This window comes from Aplysia californica, unplaced genomic scaffold, assembly GCF_000002075.1.
Source record: "Aplysia californica isolate F4 #8 unplaced genomic scaffold, AplCal3.0 scaffold00013, whole genome shotgun sequence".
Lineage (NCBI taxonomy): Eukaryota > Metazoa > Mollusca > Gastropoda > Aplysiida > Aplysiidae > Aplysia > Aplysia californica.
The window spans coordinates 408,303-418,954 of record NW_004797283.1 but is presented as its reverse complement, the minus strand read 5'-3'; the positions used below and the strand labels follow the sequence as shown (position 1 = coordinate 418,954).

The window sequence follows — 10,652 nt, the reverse complement described above, 5'->3', positions numbered from 1 at the left end:
ACGAGAAGTAATATGAGGTGGAAAAGTAGCTATACTGTATTTTTTAAAGGAGGAAGTAACAGGAATGAGAGGGCATGAAGGAGGTACAGGGGAGAAGGAGGAGATGGTGAAAGACGAGGCAGAAGAGGAGGAGGAGGAGGAGGAGGAGGAGGAGGAGGAGGAGGAGGAGGAGGAGGAGGAGGAGGAGGAGGAGGAGGAGGAGATTGAAGCCAATACTTCTGTCTAAGAACATGGAAATATTTTCATGGCTTCGTTTCAGGGAACCAGCCAGGCGCCCTTGGAACTGGGAGGCCAGACTGGCTTCCGTGAGGCTGCGGGTGAGTTTTAGTGTCGTAAGAGTTTTACGGTACTTGCAACACAAATAGTTAATAAAGTATAGGTGCCGAAGATTAGAGGCGTAATTAGTGAGTAACTTACAAAGAAAATAAAAGAGAGAGACAGAAGGATAATAGATGTTTGATAATATCAAAGAAGGATCCCACCATACTAAAGCACCCACCAACCACCCATGGATGAGTCAGACAATGAACTTACGGGTTCTTTGTTTTTCATTTAAATTCTTGATAATTGAATAGTGAGTAAACGTATTTACTCGTATAGGGTATAGAAAAGCTGTCGTTTAGTGATAATTTTTAGTTTAGTTTTGAGTAAAGAGATGCATATCGCCAGAAATAACGGCATTTTAGTGCACAGGAAAAAGCAACATAGACCGACCGACATTAACAACAAAGGAAAGGGAAACAAGTAAGACATTACATATGTATTATCAGTGGCGCCTCCCCCCCCCCCCCCCCCCCCCCCCCCTCTCTCTCTCTCTCTCTCTCTCTCTCTCTCTCCCCCTTCTCCAACCACCAGCGGCGTTTGATCGTTGAATAGTGAAAACCTACACAACATGTCCCCAGGGTAGCCCTAAAGCTGGCGCACCGAAAAAAAATCACGATAAAGACACTGCATGATGTTCTCGAAAAATTTCAACATTATTTAATCCTTAGACACGGGGGAGCTCTTGACAAACCCAGCTGGAGAGCAACAATCACAGAAGGCAGCAACTCATAATTATGAGGCTTTACGAATTACAATAAATGCTAAAGCCAGAGAAGCCCGCGAGCTGCGCACACCCACAAGTGGAAATGAAGTTTTTAAAGGTTCAGAATGTAGCAAACTCATCTCTGCCAGAATTGGTCTCATTGGCCATAGCAGAAGCCACAAAATCATTTTAATCCTTTTTCTTCTATTTTACTTAGAAGTAATCTTCTCTACAGATGCATTGGTCATCGTCAGGCATAATAATGATAATAATAATAATAATAATAATAATAATAATAATAATAATAATAATAATAATAATAATAATAATAATAATAATAATTTAAAATATTACAGTGTAACACGGATATGTCGAACACAGAAGACTCGAAATCATGCATTTGTCGAACTATGCTTGGGCCCCCATTTTCTTCTTCTTTATCTTTGTAAGATATCCCTCGAACTACCACGACCGGTCCCGACAAATTCGAGCTACCCTTGTTACACCATATAATAATAATAATAATAATAATAATAATAATAATAATAATAATAATAATAATAATAATATTAATAATAATAATAATAATAATAATAATAATAATAATAATAATAATATAATAATAATAATAATAATAATAATAATAATAATAATAATAATAATAATAATAATAATAATAATAATAATGTATTATTACCAATAAGGATAAAGTGGAAGCTTTTGCATGGTGCCTTTTGAGCTAAAACTTCTTAAAAAGTAACGTAATACGAAAGAGTAACTGAAAAGGATTTATAGTATTCCTGACACCATTTAAACTTCCAACAGGCCCTTAAAAATAATAATTGGACACGTCTGCCTTAACCCCACCGTTTTCTCCATCCCGCTGGCTCAGCGAGACGTTTCTGAAAGTCAAAACTAGAGTACTTTTTGTTGAAATAAAGTGTGATCTTAACTCTCTGAGTCCTGGTCCAACCATATAATGTGATAGGGGATCGATGTCAGATGTGTGTATAGGTCCACAGTTCGTAATCTGATCTTAAAGTTTCTGATTAGATTAATTTGTTCATCTGTTATTATCATAACAATATTAGATTATGAATTTGATCTTTTATTGTAATGCGTATCATAGTGGTATGACTCGGGCTCAGACTGTGTCTCTAAAAGTTAGGAGTTCGCAGAGACCCCTGACATTCACACAGAGTTCATTGAGATTTTGACATCCACAAGTGTTCCATGGATGGAGTATTGGAAACCTGCTCCTTTCCTTATCTGTTTCGGATGAAATGAAAAGTGGTTGCTATCGTACCGTATTGCGTTATAACAAAACGCAACTGATTATTCTTGCATTTAATAGTACCAGAAAAAAGTGTCCATCGCACGAGTTTGAGTTCGAGTTCCTTTATGCAGTTTGAACAAGGTCAATGAATTATAACTAACGTCGGTTGGATGAGGGTTTAAAGCCCTTTCAGCATTGTTAGGTTATTTAAGAGACATGACGTCAAATCTGATGTTCTCCTTTTTTTAGTAAGAGTTTTACGACACTAATTGTAACGCAATTAGGCGTTACAAGAGATTAACAAACACGAAAAAGAAGGAGAGATAAGGGAGACTTGGTGTTTGATAGGAAGGAAGGAGCAAACCACACAAGAGCACCTGCCAGCCACCCACTAACGTTCTTCTCCGATATGAATGAGCTCAGTGAGTAGAAAATGCCCCCCCCCCCCTCTTAAAGCAGAGACACCCTCCACCCAACAAAAACAAAAGAGAGTAAACAACACAAGTAAGACAACAATCCAAAGCCAAAAACTCTTTAGGGATTCGAACCATGTTATCTGCATTGTTACTCATCACGTTAACTGGGTTAAGTAAGACAGTTTTCGAAACAACTAACAGCAAACGCGGTCGTTACGTAGTGAACAAAATGAGATGGCAAATTCTCTGATACAACCATTTTTGTTGCTGTCAGTTTAATGGTAGCTCTTCGGATTGGGTTTCCATGAGCAATTAACAACACACAGTTTAGTATTGTCGTTTTTAGATTGTAATGCAACGATTATGATTCAGCATTTCGCCAACATTATCTACTCATCTTACCCTTTATTCTTACACATCAAGACCTGCTACAAGAATACTTTGTTCTTAAATAAAAGAGTGTTTTCATGTCTTCTCTCCATGTATCCCTCTCCCTTCCATCTTTATTATGCCATTGTCTTTCTGTTTGTCTGATTGTCTATCTGTCCACACGTTTGTCAATCCCCCCCCCCCCCTCTCTCTCTGTCTCTCCCGCACGTACACGCATCTTTTCGCTTCGTCCCACCCGCTCTTATTATTTCGCATCCCATCGTTCTCATGCATCTTCTTCATTATAATCTCAGCCTAGTATCCGTGAGCGAGTATTGGACGTCGTTGGGCGGGTGTTTGACCAAAACGAATTACGTCAGTGGGAGATTTCACTGGATCGCATCGTTGTCCACCCTGGCTACAATGCTTCAAGTAAGTGGCATCCATATATAAATAAATAAATGGTTATATAAATCAACGTTTTCTCTTTTGGCCTTTTGCCACATAAGTATTATATTAGCATATGAAATAAGCAGTGTGACCTGTCATAGAAAATAAACATTCACCATACCCCACTGAACAACAAACCGGGTGATTGTTCGCCTAGGTTATGTGCGTACGTAAATGCATCAATGAACCTGCTTTAGGCAAAGATAGTGAGTAAAAAAACATAAGTTTTGTTTTGCCCCTCTTTCTTTAAAAGTGGCATTTGAACGCGGAATAACAATGTATCTCTGTCAAGGCCATCAGCTTGAGCAGACGTTCAAATCAAGACTTGCAACTAAGTGAAGAAGTTTTTAAATTTAAAATTTTTAAATATTTTTTTAGTAAATCAAATCTTTTACGTTAAATATACTACAGCTACGCCCAAAACAGTTTTTTTTTAAATAAAAGGGTGTAAACCGAAAATAAAAAGCTTTGTAATGTCATGTCTTAATTTTTCCATTTCGTATCACAAATATTTCTTTTGTCGACGCGATTTGGTTCACACCGTGCAATTGATGATGTGGTGAAAGGTCATCGTTCAGTGAACGAAATTCCATGGTTAGTCAGTTTGAGTTTGGCCCATGTCTGACTAATGCATAATCGTAGGGCGTTAAAGATAGATACATGTAAAGCTATTCCAGAATTAGGAATACTATACACGTGTATTATTTTTTTTGGAAAACAGGCCTCACAGGCTAACCCTCAAACAAAGTAGTCGCATTGTGGGTGAAGAAGAAGAAGAAGAAGAAGAAGAAGAAGAAGAAGAAGAAGAAGAAGAAGAAGAAGAAGAAGAAGAAGAAGAAGAAGAAGAAGAAGAAGAAGAAGAAGAAGAATTGAGGTAAAAGAAAAGGGGAGGGGAGGAGGAGGAGGAGGAGGAGGAGGAGGAGGAGGAGGAGGAGGAGGAGGAGGAGGAGGAGGAGGAGGAGGAGGAGGAAGAAGAAGAGGAGGCAGTAAACTTATTATAGGCACAGGGTGGAGAAAAATTTAAAACAGGTGCTTTACGCCCCTATCGACACAGTTTAGATAATTCGACAGGAGGCGGGCTTCCGACCTATCTATCATGGCCAACCCAGGCCGAAAGGGATACCATATCCCAGCAGAAAGACCGGGGTACTCGATAAAGATAATTCTCCCCACTAGGGAATCGAAATCGGATCTCATGTGTTCAACAGCAGAGCGCCTGACCACTACACCACAGACGCCGGTCCATGGGCTTCAGGGGAGGCTTGATTGAGTCTAAAGAATTTGCTTACACTTAAAGCTGGATATATATATATATATATATATATATATATATATATATATATATATATATATATATATATGTGTGTGTGTGTGTGTGTGTGTGTGTGTGTGTGTGTGTGTGTGTGTGTGTGTGTGTGTGTGTGTGTGTGTGTCGGCCAGTGTTCCCTGGCAAAGTCTCTGTTACTGTTAAGGTGGCCTCATGTCCTAGTCCCAGCCTGAGACATTCAATCGGTCGGCACAAATGACGTAAGAACCCAGAGCAAAAGTACCAAAAGGGCGTCCTTTGTGACATCATCCATACTATTATATCTTTATGTCACTGACCACCCAATCAGGGACGCTCCGCAGGCTGTGTTGGTAACATGCCGGACTACAAAGCTGTTGACCCTGGTTCGAATCCCAGACTGGGTGTTCTTAAAATCCGGATTGTGTGATGGAGTTTTCAAGGCTCTCAATCCATTTGGCCCGGTCCTACGGGTGAAAGGCTTTAAATTTGTAGGTCCGTCTCTTAAAAACCCTAATAGTGTTGATAAGGGCGTTAAACATATGCCATTTTACACACCCCCAACCCCACCCCACCAGGTCTGTTCTCCGATGACATCGCTCTGGTGCGCCTGTCTCGGCCTGTGCCCAACCCTCGTCGCTTCTCGCTCATCCAGAACGTGACTTTGCCGGACGCAAATGACAACAGCTTTCCGATGCCTGGCGAGGTGTGTGTTACCAAAGGATGGGGCTGCACAGCGAGAGGTCAGTCATTCCTTCGGCCTATTTTAAACACTTAGTATATTATATTGTAATTATGGCGCACCCGTTTAGCTGGCTCACGGCATCGCTCGGCTGTTTGCAGTTATGATAGCAAAAACCTCAGCAGTTTCATCTCATTTATGATCAAACTGTATGCTTATACAACTAGCATCATTCATTATTGCTCAGTTTAGTGTTTATTTTATGCGAAAATGTTAATAGGAGTGGAGTTGTAGGAACATTTCTGTTGGGGGAAAAACGTGGATGACAAAACTGGTTCTCCACGGAGGAATAGGCTTAGAAAGTGTTTCCCCCACTCTCAGCAGGAGGGATTCCCCATTATTGCCCCTACAAGTGTATTGAAAAGCTTCTTTCTGCCCTTAACGCATTGGAACACGTCGGGCAACTATTCTTGTCAATGTATCTATCGTCCTTATCTCTCCTCCTTTTTGTGTTTATTACCGGTACTCTCGAGTAAAACTTCTAATCTTCGGTTCCTTTATGACTGTATTGATTGGCACTTGTATGACCTTATTGTGTTTCAAGTGTCGTAAAACTCTGACTATTAATACTATAATATTCTTTGTCAATGTCTGATATGTAACAGTTCTTGTAAAACTACATGTACTCACTGTAACATGTAGGCGGCGGCCCGTCCACGAGAGCGCACCAAGTGGAAATGCCCATCTACCCGGCCTCAAACTGCCTCAACAGCTACAACCTGATCACCATGGAGCGCCGTCTGTGTGCGGGACATCGCAACATGAACATCGGAGTCTGCAGGGTGCGAGATTCTCGTCTTGTGTTTGTTCAAATTAAGTTACCGTACGTTAGCCACTTGACATTATACAGTACAGTCGACTACACTTGTGCTGAACTTGTTTGAGTTGATCTTCGGTTATTAGATAAGTCGATCTTTTTCTTAGGTCCCAGCACCTCTTCTTCTTTACAGGTCCCAACGGTTAAGTTGAACTGCGGACGAGTTGATCTTTTTTTCCCTGTTCCAACGACATCAACTCATCCGAAGTCGACTGTATAATAATGTAAAACGGGTCTCTTCACCCCTCACCCCCAGTTATTTTTCCAGTTCACTATTATTATTATACTTCATCACTCCACTACCCGCTTTCTTTCCTTGTGGGATCTACTTAGACCAAAGTCATACTATAGCTACTGGGGGGATGCCAAGATTTGTTCATGCGGAGAATCCAGCATCTTCAGTCCACTTCTTCCAACTAGGGAGTTTATGCCAGTGCAGCCTGTGATTCCCTTGGTTGTACATGTAACTGTTGTTACCCCCTTCTCCCACCAAATGCCCAGTAGGCTTACTATATGTACTTACTTCTAAGGCGACTGCCTTTAGCCCATCACTCATTCATCTTGCTTGCAATCTGTGTGGTGGTTCCCCAGGTCTCAGATGCACATAACAGAACAAATCTTCAAGTTATAGAGCAAAGACAGTGAAACAAAAACATTGGCGGCACCAACCAGTTTCAGACCCCCCCCCCCCCCCCCCCCCCGAGAAATTTCAAGGAAAATTGCAGCACCCTCTTCTATAAAGAACAACAAAACATACCCCCACAAAAACACACGAGTACTACATGTAGTAAAATTACGCTTACTGTGTGGTGATTTTTTTTCTTCTAAATTACAAGTACACTTGTGGGTGGCTGGCGGGTGTTCTAGTGTGGTTTGCTCCTCCTTTCCTATCAAACTCAAACTCAAAACATCTGTCATCTTTATATATCATCATCATTGCCTTTCTCACCCTGGATCAGGATACAGGCCAAGAACAAACACTTTCCACCTTTCCCTATCCTGGGCTAACCGCTTGAACTTGATGTCACTCCACGTCTTCCCACTTTTCTGTACATCCAATCCATTTCCGTGACTCTTCTCCATCATTCTTATGTCCTTCTTCTTTTTAGTGTTTGTTATTCTAATCTTCGGCACTTGTATGACCTAATTGTGTTGAAAGAGCAGTAAATCTCTTACTAAAACATAAAATAGGTACGGTTGTGTACTGATTCTTGGAATCTCCCCCCCCCCCCCAGGGAGACAGCGGCAGCCCACTGGTGTGCAGGAGGGGCAACGACTACGTGCTGGCTGGCATCGTGTCCTTCACAAGTCGCCAACGACCAGAGAGTTTTCCTGCTGTGTTTACTAAAGTCACGGATTACATCCCATGGATTGAGCAAGTGACAGGAATCCGTAATTTTTAAATCAACATGCAGAATCAATGTCTGAGTCTGACTTCTGATGATTGAAAGATACATTATAATAATTATATAGGCCTATATTTTATATAAATAATTTTTAAAAAATATATTATATGGACCACTGTGTGTGGAAATAACGTATTTTGACTGCAGGCATGACTATATATGGAATGAATAACTTCTGATACAGGTACAATGTCATGGACCATGTGGCTATGAAGGGGGCATAGTAATAAGTATAGGGACAGCAGCTGTACTGTAAGGTCTTCATTTGTCACATCAGCATCCTTCAATGACCAGTTTGATTAAAATGTCACACAACTTTATTCATTGCACATGAAGACATACAATGATTGAAATCCATGACATTACATTGTATTTTTATAAAATAAACATCTTTTGTACCTTGCTTCTAGTGAGTCAATAAAATTCTCTTTGAATGAAAAATCTCCAAGACCTCTTAATCATTTGAAAAACAATTATGTTTTACACACTAGATCTACGAGCTCGTACAGGTATTTAAAAGTACAATACCACCGATAATCAAAGCCTGAAACAATCAAAGTCATGAGCCTAAAATATAAAAAATCAGTGAAAAATTGCACTCTTAGGATGAATGAATGTATTGTGTAGTTCTCTGTATACTTGAATGTAGAACTGGGTCTTAGGAAGACGGGGTGCTCCATGCTTCCTCGCCCCTCTTCATAAGGGTCAATTTCAGTGTGGGCTGGCTGATTGTCTCCATCATCAGCTGGTTGTTGCACGACTGATGGGGTCATGCAGGCTAATCCTCCTGCCTTCACCAGGCTGTACTCCTTTCTCAATCACAATCTCCTTCGTGAAGGAGTTCTCTTCACGGCTTCTGGCAAGGTGATCTCGGACAAGGGCTATTACTGTTGGAGGATCAAGGGTAAGCACTCCTATGATTGTCGAGCCTCCTAGCCTATCTGCTCTTTCCCTAGACTCCTGCGTGTCCCGGGCAGAAGATCCACTGCAAGTGTCTGATTTCGCTGTCTTGGATTGTCTTAATTAAATCAATTTGCATAGAGGCTGCCGGTCAGGATCTTATCCAGGGTACTCACTGAGTCTGTAACAGAGGTAGCCCGCTGGTTTCCATTAGTGCGAAGCCATTTCAGAGCCTCAGTGATGGCCTTGATCTCCATGCACATGCTTGATGAAGTGAGGCCCGTTGTCCCAGATGCCTCCTTGATTGTTACTCCTTGGCAAAAAGCCGTGTAAGCCCAGCCTGATTTGATCCCACGCTGAACAGAGCCATCAGTGAAGATGATGGTTTCATCCTCTCTGGAGTTCTCTTCAATTAGCGTCTGGATCTCAGCATGTGTTGCTCCTTCAGGCCATTCACGCCCCAATGTAGCAATCATCTGAGTGAATCTGTCGTTTACCTCGTCCGCAAGCGGTACCTATGTCTCCCTTCGTCTGATCCCCTCCACAGTGAGACAACACTCTTCAATGGTTTGCACTGCCTGTGTCATCCACTCGGTGACGGTGACCCGTTTCTTCAGTGTTGGTGTAGTTCTCTGTTTTACAATTAAATACTAAATGACAATTTAGGATTCAAATGAATTTGGAACACATACGGTGCCAAAACAATGCTGTCGATGCATTAACCAAATTACCTTCAGTTTCAAATTAGGTAAACTTCAAGAAAGTGTCGGAGAGAAATTCTTGAAGTTATGATGGTTCCAATGTTTGCACAGAACATTACACTTTCACAGTGCTGTTTTCATTTTTTTTTTTAGATGTAGATCTAGGTGCTTTTTGTGCCCCCATAAACACAATTTACATCATTTGGAAGGCAGGCATCTGACCTTGCCCGTCAGGGCCCAGTAGAAAGACCGAGATACATAATAAATTTTTTTTCCCCACTAGAGATGTCTAATTTAAAGCGTCTAACCGCTACACCACAGACACCTGTAGGCTACAATTACAATGTACTGCTTTTGTGTCATTATCACTTTATGATACTTTATCATACAGTGGAATCCTGTTATAGTTATAACTAGAGGGAGGGGACCGGTGCGAAATGTCCGTTATAGCAGGATTCTCGTTATTAGGGATCCAGTAATAAATTCAAGGGGAATAGTAAAGAAGGCCTAATCTATGATTTTGGTGTTCTGTTTATTCCTTTTTGTATTTCCCCTGATGATGATTTTGTTCAACATGATCTCTAGGTCTTACTTGATCAAAAATCGAATCAGGTTTCTTTCTCTAGAACTAGCAATGTTGACAAATCGGCTTTGGCGATCAGAAAGAAGGGGCTCTGGCTCTAGGTTAACTTGCCCGCTGTGTTGTTCCCCACCCCACCACACCCTGTGGTGCGTTGAGTCTGCTTGCGCACGTCACACATTCACTCCATCTATCACAGCATTGTGACCTCTCCATCCCGCACCAGAGAAGTGAGAGGCACGGTAGGCGTAGATAATCTAGACTGGGCTGGCCTATCACGCGAAGCGTTCTGCTTGTCTGCGAATGCCACACCCTCCCCACTCATTCGCTCCGGCCTTCATTGTTGGTTCGCGTGGGCTCTCCCGTTCTTTGTTTCGCTGGATCACCAACAACTTTCTCAACTGGCGAGGTTTTATATATGTTTAATTGGTCTGTGTGCTGTGCACAGCAGCAGCATTAATCCGCTATAACCGACTCGCGTGACTGTCTGATTGCGCAATAGCAGTATTTTATTTACAAAGATAAAGAAGGGAAAAAACCCCAGTGTTTTAGAATAGTGTCTTTATAGCAGACTTCTCGTTGTTTCAGGACTCGTTATAAGTGGACTCCACTGTATATATACAATGAAAATACAATAATCAAAGCCCACAGGACTCAAATCAAACCTGAACTGAATATTCTAT

General features: G+C 41.3%; 1 protein-coding gene across 1 annotated transcript in view; it reads left to right on the top strand.

Annotated features, from left to right (window-relative positions):
• LOC101864272 (transmembrane protease serine 6) overlaps positions 1-8,231 on the top strand; it is a 12,702-nt gene extending 4,471 nt beyond the window's left edge. The window contains exons 4-8 of the mRNA XM_005090126.3: positions 260-317; positions 3,403-3,520; positions 5,402-5,566; positions 6,208-6,347; positions 7,618-8,231. Coding sequence (XP_005090183.1) covers positions 260-317; positions 3,403-3,520; positions 5,402-5,566; positions 6,208-6,347; positions 7,618-7,785 — 649 coding nt within the window. The 3' untranslated portion in view covers positions 7,786-8,231. The remainder of the gene's footprint in view (positions 1-259; positions 318-3,402; positions 3,521-5,401; positions 5,567-6,207; positions 6,348-7,617) is intronic.
• Positions 8,232-10,652: the final 2,421 nt, after the last annotated feature.